Source organism: Photinus pyralis, unplaced genomic scaffold, assembly GCF_008802855.1.
Source record: "Photinus pyralis isolate 1611_PpyrPB1 unplaced genomic scaffold, Ppyr1.3 Ppyr1.4_LG9, whole genome shotgun sequence".
NCBI lineage: Eukaryota > Metazoa > Arthropoda > Insecta > Coleoptera > Lampyridae > Photinus > Photinus pyralis.
Window position 1 is genome coordinate 1,534,013 of NW_022170878.1, and position 18,728 is coordinate 1,552,740.

General features: G+C 37.7%; 2 protein-coding genes across 18 annotated transcripts in view; one reads left to right on the forward strand and one right to left on the reverse strand.

Annotated features, from left to right (window-relative positions):
• The window catches only part of LOC116180844 (serine/threonine-protein phosphatase 2B catalytic subunit 2), a 204,632-nt gene that overhangs the window by 26,769 nt on the left and 159,135 nt on the right, over positions 1-18,728 (reverse strand). For all 17 annotated transcript variants that reach the window (XM_031500995.1, XM_031500993.1, XM_031500987.1 and 14 more), the window contains exons 6-7: positions 15,754-15,893; positions 5,359-5,436 (exon numbers count right to left, since the gene is read on the reverse strand). In XM_031500995.1, coding sequence (XP_031356855.1) covers positions 5,359-5,436; positions 15,754-15,893 — 218 coding nt within the window. The remainder of the gene's footprint in view (positions 1-5,358; positions 5,437-15,753; positions 15,894-18,728) is intronic.
• Positions 12,724-14,645, forward strand: LOC116180846. Its single transcript, XM_031501001.1, has 3 exons — positions 12,724-13,612; positions 13,689-13,814; positions 13,888-14,645. Exons 1-3 carry the CDS (start codon positions 13,184-13,186, stop codon positions 14,140-14,142), a joined length of 810 nt encoding a protein of 269 aa, XP_031356861.1. The 5' UTR covers positions 12,724-13,183; the 3' UTR covers positions 14,143-14,645.

Consider the following 18,728-nt stretch of genomic DNA (forward strand, 5'->3'; position numbering starts at 1 on the left):
ACAGAAATCGATCCCGACTAGGTAAGCGGAGGAAAAATACCAAAAAGGCGATACCGCAAGGTTGAGAGGAAGCGTTCTGTGACTGAAGAAACATCTGCAAAAAAAATGTACAAAAAAAGAATGATCACACGACTGGGTAATAGCGTGGGTAAGCTCGGTCACGCTGTAATTCTAAATACAAACCATTTCTTTTTTGTGCAGAGAAAGAGAAAGAAAATAGAATTTCATCGGTGATTCGCAACAGACGCGCCACTGGTATTTCTAGAAGCGTTAAAAATGGGTATCGGGGATAAGCGTGAGCACAATGATTGATAATGGTCATGATTTGTTGTCGTAGTTGATACATTTGGTGTATCTGTGTGGGTTTTTTGTTCACAAAAGGTTTTCTTGGTGTCGCCTTGTGTGCGTAATAAATGGTTTATTTGTTCTTGTCTGTTCTTACGCACAAAATTTTGCATCTTATTCAATTCCCCAACGTAGGAGTTCATTCGCGCCATCCATATCGAGTCGATTGCTATCGAGATTGAATTCAGTCGAGTGCCGACCTGGGAGACCCCTAGGATCATTACACAGTATTAAAAATCAAAAATCTATAGCTCATAATTCATATCGCAGTATTTAATATTCAGAATACAGTATCTAAAACACAGGATTGATTTTCCAACATTTTTGAGACCAGAAACCACCATGCAGAATTAAAAATCGATTAACCTAAATCTGAAACACTATGCACAACCCATAACTGAAAATCCACCATTCAGAATCCAAAATGTAGGACTGATTTGTAATCCGTAATCAAAAGACCACAATCCAAAGTACAGGATCGAAATCAGAAATGAATCTGGAAATGTTAAATTCAGACGTGATTGGTAACCCGGATTCGGAATCCAGGATCGATTAACGGTAACCAAGAACTGTATCCACATCCCATAAATAGGTCAATAAATACAGGATTCAGAGTCAAAAAACTATTTCTAAGAATAACCCCCGAATTCATGTGCCAGGCTTCAGTATCAAAGACAGTTACTGTATCCAGGATTCAGAATCAAACGTCAATATCTAAAAATACAACTTTCCGAATTCATGTACCAGGATTCAATATCAAAGATACTGTATCCCGAACCTGTAACCGAACATCCAGGATTCAGAATCAAAAGTCATATCTGAAAATTCAACTTTCTGAATTCATGTGCCATGATTCAATATCCAAGATACTGTAATCCAGAAGTCGTAACTGAACTACCATGATTCAGGAACAAAAATCTATAGCTAAGAATGTAACTTCTAGAATTCATGTGTCAGGATTCAAACTCCAAGATACTGTAATTCTGAATTCGTAACTGAATATCCAGGATTCAGAATCAAGAATTCGTAGCTAAGAATACAACCCCCGAATTCATGTGCCAGGATTCAGTATCAAAGATAGGTACTGTATCCCGAACCTGTAACCGAACATTCAGGATTCAGAATCAAAAGTCAATATCTAAAAATACAACTTTCGAAATTCATGTGCCAGGATTCAATATCCAAGACACTGTAATCCAGAAGTCGTAACTGAACATCCAGGATTCAGGATCAAAAATCTATAGTTAAGAATGTAACTTCTAGAATTCATGTGTCAGGATTCAAACTCCAAGATACTGTAATTCTGAATTCGTAACTGAATATCCAGGATTCAGAATCAAAGGTTAATATCTAAAAATACAACTTTCGGAATTCATGTACCAGGATTCAATATCAAAGATACTGTATCCCGAACCTGTAACTGAACATCCAGGATTCAGGATCAAAAATCTATAGCTATTAATGTAGCTTCTAGAATTCATGTGCCAGGATTCAACATCCAAGATACTATATCCAGAACCCGTAATTAAACATCCAGGATTCAGAATCAAAAATCATAGATAAGAATGCAACTTCCGGAATTCATGTGCTAGGATTCAAAATTCAAGATCCTGTATCCAGAACCCGTAACTGAACATCCAGGATTAAGAATCAAAAGTCAATATCAAAAATTCAACTTTCGGAATTCATGTAACAGGATTCAATATCAAAGATACTGTATCCCGAACCTGTAACTAAACATCCAGGATTCAGGAACAAAAATCTATAGCTAAGAATGTAACTTCTAGAATTCATGTGTCAGGATTCAAACTCCACGATACTGTAATTCTGAATTCGTAACTGAATATCCAGGATTCAGAATCAAGAATTCGTAGCTAAGAATACAACCCCCGAATTCATGTGCCAGGATTCAGTATCAAAGATAGGTACTGTATCCCGAACCTGTAACCGAACATCCAGGACTCGGAATCAAAAGTCAATATCTAAAAATACAACTTTCGAAATTCATGTGCCAGGATTCAATATCCAAGACAGTGTAATCCAGAAGTCGTAACTGAACATCCAGGATTCAGGATGAAAAATCTATAGTTAAGAATGTAACTTCTAGAATTCATGTGTCAGGATTCAAACTCCAAGACACTGTCATTCCGAATTCGTAACTGAATATCCAGGATTCACAATCAAAAATCCGTAGCTAAGAATACAACCCCCGAATTCATGTGCCAGGATTCAGCATCAAAGATAGGTACTGTATCCCGAACCTGTAACGGAACATCCAGGATTCAGAATCAAAGGTCAATATCTAAAAATACAACTTTCGGAATTCATGTACCAGGATTCAATATCAAACATACTGTATCCCGAACCTGTAACTGAACATCCAAAATACAGGATCAAAAATCTATAGCTATCAATGTAACTTCTAGAATTCATGTGCCAGGATTCAACATCCAAGATACTATATCCAGAACTCGTAATTAAACATCCAGGATTCAGAATCAAAAATCATAGATAACAATGCAACTTCCGGAATTCATGTGCTAGGATTCAAAATTCAAGATACTGTATCCAGAACCCGTAACTGAACATCCAGGATTAAGAATCAAAACTCTGTAGCTATGAATACAATTTCCAGGATTAAATATTCAAGACACAAAATCCAAAATCCAGGACTGATGTGTAATTCGAAAACCAGAGACCAAGCCTCGAAGGAAATGGTATTCAAAATTCGGATTGCAAAATTCATGCTACAATACAAATTCCGGCAGAGTTTATAGTTTAGGTTACAGAATCCAAGCAACATGATTCGGAGTCGTGCATTAGGTAACTGCCAAAAATCAGGATGTACCTATATCCCAAACTCCAGGATTAAAGATTCACAACAAAAAAAAAACAAGAGTCAAGACAATAAGAGTTCTATAATTCTAAGACGCAACCAACAATTTCCAGGATCTAGAGGTATTCTGATTGAAGTATCCGTGATCAAGGATCAGTGTTTGGTATCCTAAATCAAAATTTGGAGGGAAAATACAAGCTAGAATACAAAATACGTAGTCCCAAGTTGGGAGATCGTACTTCAAGCCTCAAAAACCAATATACAGAATTGAGAATCCAGGATCAATTATTCAGAATCTGGAGCTGTATCCAAAATGCCGAATTGAAGACTCGGCAACTCCGAAAGAATACAATTTCCAGGATTCCAACATACACGGTCCAGAACCCAAAAAATCCAGGCCTGTTTTGCAATCGCACGTACAAAATACAAAGTCCAGATTCTGGTGATGCCAGAAAGTGGACTGCAAAATTCCCAATAAAATAATACAAAATCAAGAATTGAAAGTCAAATTTCAAAATCCGGAATTTAAGGTCCAGAACTTAAAAACAAAAATCTAAGACTACAACTTTAAGAATTCATGGTTCAATTTTCCATGTCCAGGACTGAAATATAGGACCGATTTGTATTCTGCAATCCTATTCAAATTCAAACAAATTCTGCCAAGGGTATCTGGTATCCTAAATCCATAGTTCTGATTCTAAAATCGATATCTAAGAATACAAATTCCAGAACGCAAGTTTCAAGATTTCTTCCGAGAAACATTTGAAATCATCTTACATAAATCATCAGGGACACAGTAAGAGTTATAGAAGTATAAGATTTCCTAGGAATTTCACTGGAAATCTTCTGAGAAATCTACGACTGAGGAATTGGTTCATTACGCCACTCAGCACTTTATGTTGCAATTTGCTTCATCTAATATCAAGTTTCATTACACATCCTACCGAAAACATCTGTCTGCAGTTTCGCGACAACTGCGAAAGAAGGAGGCAGGTTCGACTAATTTAGCCTAAAAGTCGCGGACCATGATTGCATAACTGGAAAATATCGTGGTGAGCACATTCATGATGCAATTACATTTACTAGCTTATACTCGTAGCATTTCTTATATCTTTGACTGAACGAGCTACATTTGAAACATTTTTGTGTGTGAGAGGGGTCAAAGAAACTGTAGTCGAGCAGATGTAGAACGTTAAAACTGATAGCCACCATTGGCGCGCATACCGCAATTAAATTCAAAATTATCTCCCGAAGGAAATGAAAGATTTAAGTTTCGACGCGGCGCTCATCAATTACGACCCAGGTTAAATCCGCGGCAGATATTTCGGCGGAAAGTTCCAATATGTAATCCACGAAATTTCCGCCATCTTACAAATAAGAGCCGCCGTCGAGAGAAACTTTGCGCCGATACGACTTTATTGTTATTGTCGTGTAGAAGTCGCGTTTTCATTTTGAAAGGAAATTCGACACCGCGTTGAGACCGAAACGAAAAGAAGCGCCAAATTTAATTATCACCCCCAGTAGTTCTTTGAAGTGCATGTTATATCTTGTAATTATTCATTCTGCTTGAAACCAGAATTGGGTTAATTTAATTGTTTACCAGCTGGGTACGCTTTTCTTCCACCTCACCCTTCAATTTCGCTAAACGCATTGGAAATTTTACGTGTGGGATATTCGTAATGAGCTCACTTCAATATAGTACCAAAATGATGCGGTTTCGTGTGGGTAATTTCAGTTATCAAAGCGAGCTTCGAATAACAATGGAACTGTAATTATATGTTTTGCCCTTTAGTTTGCCCAGCTGCAGTTGAAACGTGTGCGGTTTCGCGTTGCTTCTGCTCTTCAAATAAATTTCTATTAATGTTCCCCAAATTAACAGGGTGTAGCGTTATATCTGGGTTATTTGTAGAATGCTCTACAGCTTTGTATATCGATCGGTATTGGAATTCTGTACAACCACGTGCGATACGACCGACAGGCTGTCACGTTGGCCTTACTGGGCACACGCTTCTAGAATTTTTGATTTTCGCTGGAGAGCAACAAATTACAAGAAAATTGCATCTCCACGATTATAGTGACGTGCAAATTTTCAATAAAAAAAAGTTGTCGTCGATGGGTATCGAACTTCAGACCGTAACCAACTTTAATATTGAAATAACAGCAAGAACCAAACTTACCCCGCATCTTGTGCTTCGTGTGCTCTAATTATTGATAGTAGGTTATTATTTTGAAGGAAGTCGCAACAAGCAGCGTAGCTGAAACAAACAAAGTGTAAGCTGTTTTCAATTGAAAAGAAAGAAAATAGGAAATATATTTCGAATCACTTCCGTTACTCTTCATTACAATCTGTTATTAAACGTAAATATTTAACCGGCCGCCGGACCGAGGTACGTTCGACAAGGCGAGCGCAATCAAAAACCCGAAAACCTCACTAAACCAACAATCATAAATCACCCCTCTCGCGCTATTTATGTGTCTCAATACGTAGCGTTTATGTAAATATAGTTACACTCCGCAGGCGAAAATGATTTATGTGGCGCGAAAAACCGCGCATAAAACTCGTTCTCGTTTAATAAAGGCATGAATAATAAACTGGCATTTCTAATCTTAATGTGAACGTTTCGTTGTTTTCGGAGAGTAAACTTTCTGCACCGCTGAGGTGTGTTTTAATTCGCGGAGATGAAACTCGGCAACAACTATAGACGCCCACTCGGATACGGAATAAAAATTATGCGACATGGAATATTTCCAAGTATGCCTTTTGGACTGTACAATAGTCCTACATCAAAAATATTATAAATATATAAAGTATGCCTTTTGGGCTGTACAATAGTCCCACATTATTAGCTAATTAAGTTGATCAGATGGCTTTGGATTTTTAAAAGCAAAATTACGTGGTATTATTGTGTGACATTCTTCTCTGCAAATTGGTATTATTTTGTTGTTCATAGGTCACTAGTTTCAACCGAACATCCTCTATGACGTAGGCATTATCCAGTTGTTTTATATAATAAGTCACACAATATGTGTATAAACGACTAAACTATCTAAGTGGAGCAAAGTAATCCCTCGTTAATGGAATACATGCAACTGTCAATCCAGCGAAAGATAAGCAGAACGAGGATTAATTAAATCTATACGAGATAAAGAAGGAAACTAATGATATTTCTTTCTCTCATTAGAGCGTAAACGGAGAGACCTACTTAATGGTATTGTGCAGTTTCTCAAAGGAAATGGGACATTTGTGCACTTGCGGTTATTTGCTAGTTATCAAATACAAATATTTACTTTATTTTCACTTTTTACATTTACATTTGTTTATAATTAACTACAAAACAATAAATAAATGGTTTATTGCTATTATTACTGACTAGTGAAAGTAGGCCGAAACTGACAGAATCTGTAAAAATCAATTTACAAACGTCATTTAGAGACGGAGCATGATCACGATAATGGATAATATCGCGGAGCAGCGCATTCAGGTTGCAAGTTGCACTTGGAAACTCATATCCACAAAATGTCACGGTCTGTAATCAATATCCTACCCCCTTATGTGAGTATGTATGATAATGGATCATTGTGATGACTGTCGCCTTTGAAACCGGTTCTAACGGACAATTTCAAATCGGACCACAGGAGTGTAGCCAGATTGATTACCAAGCGGGCGAATAAATCTAAAGAGCGGGCGGGCGAAATAATTATTGCCGTATTCCGTACAAACAACACCCGTTGCACAGGGTGAGTCAACGATTGCGCGGAGTAACTTAATGCCTTGAAGATTTTTCGATAGACTGCATTTGTATTATATGGTTGAATATTCTCCACGTTTTAAAAATATTTGGAATTATACAGGGTGCGCCCACAAAGTAGGGCGCCCAAATGGTACATAGAGAACCCCCTGTATTTCAATGCATTTTTGAATTCTACATGTAATTGTACGCCTTTATTATTATATAGATTAATATCCGAAAAGCTAGTAGTTTTAAAGATAATTCGATTTTTAAGAAAAATTAGGCATTTGCAAGCGTCAGTATATATTGTCAAAATTTTACTTAAATTTTGATTCCAGATTTTATATCTTTTATCCTGGGTTAAGTAAAAGTCAAATACATCTGCTATGAAACATTAAAAATATAACTTACAGGGTGTTTTTTTGGTAGGTCCAAAGTTGCAAAAGTTTATATTAAAAAATCTCACTTTTTTAATTGGAACACCCTGTCTATTTTTCTGTTATCATTTAGCTCCTCCAAGAACGTTCAACTTTTGATAATAATGTCCTATACCTATCTCTGATAGATTTCGAAGTATCTTGGTTTTCCTGGGTTTTATATTCTTATCTTAAATAAGTTATATGTAATTTACATAATAGCGAGGTGGACATGCAAAAAAAAGGCAATTTTTATCTATCCCGTCCAAAACGAAAATCATATCGATTAATTTATTTTTCGAACAATTTATTTTAAGTCCAAAAACTGGAGAATAAATTAGAACTTATTTCAGATTAAAATATAAAAAGTAGAAAAACCAAGATATTTGTTAATGTTTTTACTATCAAATTTATTCTCCAGTTTTTATAGACTTAAATTGAATTATTAGAAAAATTAGCTTTGAACGAAGCAGATAAAAATTGCCTTTTTTTGCATAACCACCTCACTATTATGTAAATTGCATATAACTTATTTAAGATTAGAATATAAAAACCAGGAAAACCAAGATACTTCGAAAACTATCAGATAGGTATAGAACATTATTATCAAAAGGTTTTTGGAGGAGCTAAATGATAACAGAAAAATATACAGGGTGTTCCATTTAAAAAAAGTGAGATTTTTTAATATAAAGTTTTGTAACTTTGGATCTAGGAAAAAACACCCTGTAAGCTATTTTTTTATGTTTTATAGTAGATGTATTTATTTGACTTTTACTTAACCCAGGATAAAAGATATAAAACCTGGAATCAAAATTTAAGTAATAATTTTGACAATATACTAACGCTTGCAAATGCCCAATTTTTCTTAAAAATCGAATTATCTTTAAAACTACTAGCTTTTCGGATATTAATCACATAATAAAAAAGGCGTACAATTACACGCAGAATTCAAAAATGCATTCAAATACAGGGGGTTCTATTTTAAAAAATGTACCATTTTGGCGCCCTACTTTGGGGGCGCACATGTATAATTCCAAGTTGTTTAAATGTGGAGAATATTCAACCATATCATAATACAAAAGCACTCTATCGAAAAATCTTATCTTCAAGGAATTAAGTTACTCAGCGCAATCGTTGACTCACCCTGTACAACGTCGATTTTCTTGGAAAATACAGTTATATGAAATGTGTTCATTACAAAAGTTTCTTTGTAATAAGTTTTCGGGATCAGGTAAAAAAGTTATCGCACCTAACCACATTTTTCAAATGGATTCAATTCAAGATTAAAAACAGGTTAAAGAAATCTTCAAAAATCGAAATTTTTTCTTTTTTGTTTACCTTTGGACTTTTTTAATCTTCTTTAAACATATTTTTGAACCTTTGACGAAATTTTTTGAATCGCTTGAATCTTTTTTTAATATCCATGGTGTGCTGTAGTTTCAATAGGGGTAATTGATATACTGTCTGTTTAGATTAAAATATACAGGGTGTTCCATTTAAAAAATGTGGTTAGGTCCGGTAACTTTTTTACTTGACCCCGGACTTATTTTTAAAATGGTAGATTATGCAACAATCAAATTGTAATAACCACATTTCCAATAAAACAAACAAATACATTATAAGCTTTTATCGAAAAATGCTTTTGCCCACAACTCAAGAAAGAAAGACTGTATGCCAGTTTGGTTTTCAATATCTTAAAAAAATACACCTTTCGATCTGTAAGGTCATTTTTTTTTTCTATTAGGTACTTATGGTTTAAGTGTTACCCCATACTAACAACCGAATTTGACCACCCTGTACAGAGAAAGTAATTCATACACCAACGTGAAATTGTTTTTAATAGTTGGCATAATTCCGAATTCTAAGGATTTTTCTTCATATTTGACCATCATTACGAGCAAGCTATATTGCGTCATATTAAGCAATTTTCAAGAGCGTGCTGCTCTTGCCCCCCTCTGGCTACGGCCCTGGCGAACCAACGTTTTGTGTAGGAACACTAGAACTTCAAAAATTTTAAGTGATAACTTTAGAGGTGTTATGAGACTTAAAATGTCAGTCTATTCAACAAGCGCAACTTCTTCATGAAACCCTACACATTTTCTGTCAAAACGAACAGCCGCTTTGGCCCAATAACCCAAAATAGTTTGGATCTAAACGACCAGTATCCATGGCACCCTGCGATCCCAAGCCCGAAGTATCCTGTGCGAAACCAAAACCTCCACAACAAAGTATTACAAGTGTTCAAACACTCAAAACAAAGCAACCTCTTTGACAAGAAATTCAAAATGGCTAACCGCAGTCAGATCTAAGGACCAATAGCTACAGCACTTTGGGATCCCCAAGCCAGTCAATCTCTTCGCCAACTTGAAACAGAAAACTTAAATCAAAATAGTCTTAGAAATGTCCACAGAGCCAAAACGAGAAGCCTCATGGGCGGGAAATCCAAAAAGGCTTTGGGGAACCGGATCTAAGGAACCTATAGCGATCCTGAAAACGGCCAACCTCCTTAGTTTGAAATTTAAAGTAGAACAAAACAAGGAAAACATCGAAAATATTGGAAGAGGCCATAATTTTAGACGGGTATCCCACATTGTGTTGTAGAAACCAGTTCTAATGACCGAAGCCTATTCCGAAACGAACCAACCTTCTCTGTAATGAAACAAAACTTAAAACTGCAATCTCCCTAAGAAACTTAAAAAATTCTGAGTCAAAACCAGACAGCCTCCTTGTTAACAATTCCAAAATAGATTGTCGAAATCGAATAGGAACATTACCCTGCGATTTCAAAGGGTGCCAGCCTCCTCTGTAGTATAATACCCAATTTGAAACCAGAACCTCTACACGAAGCATAGAACTACATATAGTACAAAGTCTCAAAACAGAGCAGTCAAGCCAAAATTGACTTGTCGGAACCGGACCTAATGGCCGATAAGCACTAAGGAGCCCGAAATGTGCTAACTCCCTCTGTGGTAAAAAAATCAATTTGAAACCGGGAACTCCACAATAATCTTCGAAGACTAAAAAAAGATGAGTAAAAAACTGAGGAATAAGAACACTTGAAAACCTAATAGTTTACGTTGATCTGGAACAACTTGCCACACTGCTCACTGATTTCCTTCTCTCGTCCTTTGAGAAGAGCTGTCTGTTGAAGGGTGTTAAAACCAACAGAAACACTCCCTGATGGTGAAATAATGAGCTAGGTAAGCTGAGAAAAGACACCGGAAAAGTTTTAAACAAAGCCAAGCACACTGGATGCTGGAAAAAATTGTGAGACGATAGAAGGAATTTCCATGGCCAACAACCCGTTGAGCACGATGGCGGGACGAGACGAGGAACGCACCGGCTCACTACATAGACCTCTTGATTCCGTTAAGCAAATGGAGAACAAATTTGACAGACAGTTGTGATTTTTATTCCTAAAGCAGACAAGAGGCCCAGGGACCAACCCACGAGCCACCGTTCAGCCTATCTTCCTTCATCCTTAAAACGATGGAGAAACTAGTAGGATAATACCTCAAGAAAAAAACCTCCACACCAACCAACAGGCAAACCAAAAGGGACGCTCTACGGAGACTGCCCTTCATATCCTCAATATTGAGAAAAGTATGCTGGACAAAGAATCGATTTTAGTCTGTTTCATGGACATTGAGGGGACATTCAACTGCCCCACATATGAGTCCATTGATGAAGCAGCAAGAGACAAAGATATCGACCTGTGAACAAAGCGTTTCATAGAAAGCAGGGCGATTAAAATCATATTGGGATGGGAAATTTTCAGTATTTCAAGCCGAGGTTATAGCTATAAACAAGTGCGCAGAGGTCATTGCGACCAAAGGGCTACTGAGTGCGCACATTTACATCTGCTCGGACAGTTCTCAAGGCCGTAGCAGTCTTCTTCCTGACCTTCAAGCCGGGTGTAATCGTGTTACCTTGGTGTGGGTACCAAGCTATAAGGGGATGACCGGTAATGAGGAAGCTTATCGCCTCGCTAAGACAAGCACAAAACCCCAAATTCAACCGGAACCCTTCTATAGTGCACCAGCTGATAAGAAATCAGATCAGAAAAGGGTGGTTATTTATCCCTAAATGTCCTCTCTGCCAGGGAGAACATTACAGTGGAAACGTCTATGGGAATCTGCCCCTGCCCGCTTGATGGAGGGTGGGATTGGTTAATCCTCTTGCCTTTACAAATATAGACGATAAACGCGTTATTTCTAAAGGAATCCGAGTTTTTAAATTTTCGTTGCAGATCATGATCATATCATTGAGTGATATAGTGGAACGACGCATTTATGCTGTAATTTGCTCACTCATACTCCCATCCCGCACATTACCTACCAGCGAATATCAGTTGAACGATTTTCTGTTGTCTTCTGCGTATATGGCCCATGATGTTAAGAAATATACAGTGTCATCGAGATAAGAGGGGTCACCTCAATATCTCTTTTATTTGACAAGATACGATTTATTTTAACCGGAATTGGAGGAAACTTTTGCTTTTCGGTAATTGGCAACGGTTTAAAGTTTTAACTTTGATTTAAAAAAACTTGACAGGTGGCCTCACGGTGCGGTTGACCAACTTTTTCCGAAAAACGACACACCCTTTAAACTTCCCACAGAAATATTCTGAAAATGGCGAACTGCTTGTTCAATCAATCAAATCGAGCGAACAGCCCAAGTAAGTAAAGAGACATACACTCTTTCCTAACCGTCGCGAACCAGCCCCGTTTTTTCGTTGTTGGCAGTATTTAATGAAACACCCCCTCCACCAAACAAAAAGCTCGCTTCTGTTATTTAGAAACAAAATGCGCTAATTACAATGAGCCTTGATAACGCCACCTTGAAGTGGCCTGCGATGAATTGAGTTATCTACGTTTTGTCCAAGTTGTGAAACTTGCGCCTCTTTTGCTTTCTGGTCCATAACTGTCTTGGTTCCCATTCTCTTTGCCATTCTGACCTATGTCAGGACCATTCCTTTGCTCCCCCGAGGACTATCACAATTCCAGGTAACTCTTGCTGCCTTCTCTGCCTTTTCGATATGTCATATATTCCAGGCTTCTATCTAGTCTGATTCATAGTATTTCTATTGTCTCTCCCAGCGGAATCTCGACTCCTCCCACCCGTACGCTGGGAAAGAGGGGCCTCATCCTTCCGGTAATCACTGCAGCGTTAGTTTTAGCACCTAACTTGCGGCTTCATTCGCAAGCAAGCTTTGTACATGACCCCAGAATTTCGCAACGTGCTTTATAATTGAGGTTTGATGGTCATGTCGAAACTAAGTCCATACCCTTATTTTTAAGAATTAAAAAAAGTGCTATTGTTTGCGTTTTGTCCGTCCGTTCGGACCCACTTCTGCCGTTTCGAACTACTTCTAGGGGAATGGTCCTATGTCTAGTAAAAATCTTGAAAAAAGACTTCCGTTATGAGTCTAGACGCAAATCATATTACTTTTTGGTAACTGGTGTTTTTTTACTAATTCGACCCTGCTGAATAAAAAAATGCCGGTTGCCAACCCCTCCTCTCCCCCCTCCCCCCCCTTTTCCTCACCGAAGTGTCCCTCGCCGTGGTTTTTTCCATTTTACAGGGAAACGGTTACAGATAGGAGCAAATTGTCTAATAAGAAGTTAATCTACATTAAATTTCCTAAACAGCAACACCAAATTTATATCGATACGATAAGTAGTTTTTGAGATACAGCCTTCGACATTGCATGAAAAGGTGAAAAAAAACATTTTCTTTATCTTTCTTCTCGATTTTGAGAAAAGTGACAGGAGTTATGAGAAAATTATCTTCAGATATTTAAGAGCATATGAATTTATCTAGAAAATGACATCTAATTCATAGTCGTGTGAACAATGGTTCATCTTAGTGGGTCCACCCACGAAGAAGCAGACACAAGGATGGTTCTTCATACAGTTCACGCCGAAGCCGACAACGCAGTTGTTTTAGTTAGAGACACCGACGTGCTATTGCTCTATGTACACCACTTCGCAAAAATGAAACCTTCAAAGGTTTGGATTATGAGTGGTACAGCAAGAGACCGCAACTTTATTCCAATCCATGACATTTGTGAGAAATTGAGTCCTGAACAGAAGCATAATCTCTTGGCATTCCATGCCATCACCGGGTGCGATAGTACCTCAAAGATTGCCTCAATAACCAAAAGAAATGCATGGAAGTTCTTTAAAGGACATACCTGTTCTCTACTTGAAGGCCTCGGATCCATCCCTTTGACCGACCAAGTGGTTGCAAACGCAGAGGAGTTTGTCATCCAACTGTACAAGGTGAATTTTTGTAAAAATGTGACACTTTTGTGCAATCTTTGAACATTTCTTTAATGTTTCTTTTCGTTACTAACAGGTTAGCACAGAAATTAAAACAGGAGACGCCGCTCGGAGCTTTTTGTTCGGAGCTGTAAAAAGTCCTGAGAAATTGCCTCCAACCTCTGACGCCTTACGCCTACATATTCGAAGATGCCACTACCAGGCAAGTACTTAAATCAAATATGGAAATTGGATTCTGTATTATTATTTAACATTTATAAATTTTTCTGTCTTAGGTATACGTTTGGGAGAACGCCCATATCGCCAATCCTAGCGTTCCTTGTCCCGAGAACTGTGGCTGGAGAGTTGACGGCACTACAATAGAACCGATTCTAATGACGTTGCCGCCTATACCCGCATCCTGCAATGCTCTTCGTGCATGTGGTTGCAAGGGAATGTGCCAGACAAATCAGTGTCGATGCCGAAAAGAGTCACATCCATGCATGAAGATTTGCAATTGCCGCGCTTTATGCTTAAATTGCATTAAATAACGTTTCTTGTTGACCTCTGTGTGATATATGCATGTTTTCTATTTTAACAACCTGAATTTGAAATACCAAGAAAGTGCTCTTTTTCACATTCAGATGTTTTAGAAGAAATTTGTTCATTATGATGAGTTAAACTCCTAGTACCTAAATATTTTTCTTTACATACTGCATGGAACAGCCGGAAAGTGTACGATGCGCATCCGGAGCACCTCTACGCGGTAAACTCTAACTCGAGAACCATTGTTCACACGACTATGAATTAGATGTCACTTTCTAGATAAATTCATATGCTCTAAAATATCTGAAGATAATTTTCTCATAACTCCTGTCACTTTTCTCAAAATCGAGAAGAAAGATAAAGAAAATGTTTTTTTTCACCTTTTCATGCAATGTCGAAGGCTGTATCTCAAAAACTACTTATCGTATCGATATAAATTTGGTGTTGCTGTTTAGGAAATTTAATGTAGATTAACTTCTTATTAGACAATTTGCTCCTATCTGTAACCGTTTCCCTGTAAAATGGAAAAAACCACGGCGAGGGACACTTCGGTGAGGAAAAGGGGGGGAAGGGGGGAGAGGAGGGGTTGGCAACCGGCATTTTTTGATTCAGCAGGGTCGAATTAGTAAAAAAACACCAGTTACCAAAAAGTAATACGATTTGCTTCTAGCACTTCATTATTTCCAATTCTGGTCTAGTCTTCATGGTCTCATAGAGTCAAACAGTTATTTATGTTTATTCGAATCCTTTGTGCGATCCGGATAGAGTTTTCATGTCACATTTTTTCTATTGGTGCCCAAGATTTGTTTCAGGTGTTGATCAAAATTTGTGTAATAAATTCTTTGGAACTGTCTGAAGTTGATGGAAGCCACCGCGTCTCTCGATTTGGGAATATTAGGATTTTTCTTATAGCAGATGCCGGATGTCAAAACTATCATTTGCTTTTTTGTTCCTTGTTCTGCTTTTTTGAAAGTATTGTTGGGTTTTCTTAAAGAGACGCATCTACGTTTTTAAACAAGATTTGACGGTTAACAAAACACTGGCAAAAATGTAGAAAATTTACTGTTACCCAGAGGAAGAAACAACTATAGATTGGGTATGTAGAAAAACTCAATTTCAAAAATTAAAAAAATTCAAAGAACGCGAATTTAAGAGAAATTCACAAAAAAAGAAATACTTCGTAAAATTAAAACAATTTGGATTCGGTATGTAAGGAAATTGCAGCATAAATCCGCTGGTCCACGATATTGTCCAAAGGTTTGATCATGGTCTGCAACCGACGCCTTCGGATACAGCACGCGTATTGTCTATACCGCCGATAGCTTTCCGAATTTGTTTCCCTATTGTGTACGTGAATAAGAAAAAAAACAAACCCCAAGAGAAGTATTCTGGAGCGTTCTTCGTACATTTGCCTTTTCTTAGAAACGAAGCGCCGCCTAAAAAAGTGATCTCCATCCTTACCAGTGGGTGGTGGTGATGAATGGGTTACAAAAATGTCCAAGTAACGCTTATGGCAATTAAAAGTGCGTGTAAAGTTCCCAAGAGATTGAAATTTAAGACACCGGCGGGAAATTGTACGTGTGCGCACTAAGAATAAAATTAACATTAATTGTTACCTGTAAAAGTATGAGCAGCCTCTAACTGAATTATGTGAAAAGTGTTCGGCATTATTTTCGTTACCAAAGTCTTCTAACGGATCCGACCAAAGCAAATCGCACATTGGACCGAACGCCGGCGGTTCCTTAAATCGGTCTAACTGCAACAAAAGGAAAAATTCTATTAAACCTCTTCCCGACATCAGCATAGGTAAGTTTGCACTTAAAGAGGATAAACGCCGGCTCCATTATTTCTACAAGAGCGCTGCAGCGCCCTCCACCTAACAGCGCACTTAGCAATAATCCAAAGCTGAATAGGTCAAGCTGCGATTAAAATTTTCATGTTTCCGTTTTGCGTTGTTGTTGATGTATATAAAGAAGCGCTCCGGAGTTTCTTTAGGCTTACTGCCTCCTTTATGAATATTAAATCACGCAACATCTTAAGAGAAAATGAAATTCGTAACGGGGTTTCTCTTACGCGCATGCATAAATAAAACACTTGACGCGGAAAACATATTAATGAAAAAAAGGTTTGACGAACAGTTTTATCGGCGCGGTTTTGGCTCTTCGGGTCTCGGACGGAACTTAACTTTAATTACAATGCTAAATCGATTTTCGTCTTATCCTACTGCTACGACCGCAACCCTCGCCCTTCGTTTCCAAATCACCCGACTCTGCCCGCAAGCGAAAGATACGATTGTACAATCAAAATTATCATCTCATGTCGATTTCGTTTGATTGAAAAATGCCATTTGAATGATACCCTTTGTGCTTTTGACAATTTTAATACATCAACATTTGTATAGATTTTGATATGTTTAAAACTGCATTTTAATGGCGCTTAATAAAAATATACATGACTCCATATTTGTGAATTATCTAGTAAAAACATTCTAATGGCGCATATTTGTCAAGTCTAAGGCTTCGACATAGAGCGCAAATAACGCACAGTTGCCGCTTAAAAAGTGTTAAGATTCGATTTAAATCAGGTTATGCGCATATTACAAGCATAATCAGAGCTGCCACCTTTCTCTCTACGCAAAATTTCGTGCCATAGCGCACAATAATTGTTACAATATCAAGAATTGTCAGAATCGAGTGCTTCCAAACGTTACTTTGATATCCGAGCAGAAAACGGCGTAAAACCGACGCTTAATAGCGATTAGTCACTAGATATAGAAAGTACCGCAATCATCCGCCATTTTTGGGCAAATTTGCTGCCAACTTAAAAAAATTGACTAACAAAATCTGAATAGCTGTAATTTTTTATAACCTAACTTCACAATACTGTCATGTTTTATAAAAATATATACAGATATCTCCAAACAGGTGGAACAATCCCTAACATTAAAGTTACTAGAATTTGGTAACTTCCGTCATCTTTGGGCAAAAATCATGCGTTCTCTCTCTAACACACGAGCCCAATGGATTGCGGTACTTTCTATATTTAGTGACTTTAATAGCGATGTGTTTACGGCGCCCTCTAGAGTCTAGGAGTGATCACAAACTAGGAACGGCATGACGGTTTACAAAGCCAACCTTGTCTTGGCGAGCAGAGGTTACTTCGATCTATCCAGTTTCAGAGCGTAAAACGGCGCACAATTGACGCTGAATACAAAGATTTATGGCGTCCTCTAAAAGTGTTCAGCAAGGGGTGAACAAAGCCAACAGTTATCTTGGCGTGCAGAGGTTACTTCGATCTATCCAGTACAAAGGATATCAATGGAAACGGATAACGATCAAATCGGAGCGCAAAAGGGCGCCCAATCGACACTTAATAAAAATATATATGGCCTCCTCTAGGAAAGCGATCACAAACTAGGAAGGGCGTGAGAGTTTACAAATAAGCTGAGTTTTCATTATCATATATCACTCAATATCGAGCATACGAAGTCGCAGGAGAAAATCTGTTCTAATAAATATGACTGAGCTCGTATACACCACTGAAGGTCAATAAAAGTTAAAAATTGGGTCATTAACCTTGGATGACCTTCAAAATGAAAATTGACACTTTAAAAGAAGTTATTGACCTTAGATCAGCGGTTCCCAAATGGTGTTTCGCGGTTCCGCGAAAGATTCACGAGGGTTCCATGAGTAACAGCCGCAACAACTACAATTTTTCACGTTTAAAGGCACACTTTATTAGTTGGAATTACATATACCAGCTAGACTAGTTTATTTCCCTTCAAAGGCTGCCCTTTATAGTGTGATACTTGTTCAATATAACGGAAAATTTTGCACTGCGCATGGTTTCACGCGCAACTGGATCTTGAGATGCAAAGTGCATTATGTTCAGTTGAGTTGAATCAGCCATTTAGTATCAAGTCTTAAAAATTAGATATAGGAAAGATATATTTAGTGTTTTTGTTCACACGTTAATTTGGAAAAAAACTCCAAGTCCATAAAATTTGGGAGTGCTAAAAATGCATGTTAAAGACCTTATCATGTTATTATGGATTACTTTGGTGCCAAATCCCAACACAAACAATAACTGTTTTGTAACAATTGGTAGCGCTACAACGGCGTCTTCGAGCTCCAACTTGTCAAAAATTTTCCGGGGGGTACCCCCGGACCCCCCCACTTTCCTGGGGGGTACTTCCCTGGTTGGTATTACACCTGTCAAAACATATCACCAACAACTCATTGGGGTTCCGCCAAAACAACCATCATTTAGGGTGCCTTTTCCAAAAGTAATTTGGGAACCGCTGCCTTAGATGACCTTAAAAGTAAAATTTGATACAGCAAAAAAATTAAGTCATTGTTCCAGGATAACCTTGAAAATTAATATTGCTCCGCAATTAGAGGTCATTGAACTACGAACCCTTTGAAAATAAAAATGAATGTCATTACAAAAATTGTCAACCATGCAAATGTAATTTGACACCATAAAAATGAGGTCATTAACCTTGGAGTACTTCAAACGTGTACCGCAAAATAGGATCATTGACCTCGTATGCCTTTGAGAGTGTAATTATAGGCACCACAAAAGATAAGGT

Coding starts and splice junctions, on each gene's coding strand:
- LOC116180846 (XM_031501001.1), top strand. CDS start 13,184: ATGGTTCATCTTAGTGGGTCCACCCACGAAGAAGCAGACACAAGGATG. Junction 13,613..13,688: donor TTGTCATCCAACTGTACAAG/GTGAATTTTTGT, acceptor CGTTACTAACAG/GTTAGCACAGAAATTAAAAC. Junction 13,815..13,887: donor TTCGAAGATGCCACTACCAG/GCAAGTACTTAA, acceptor TTTCTGTCTTAG/GTATACGTTTGGGAGAACGC.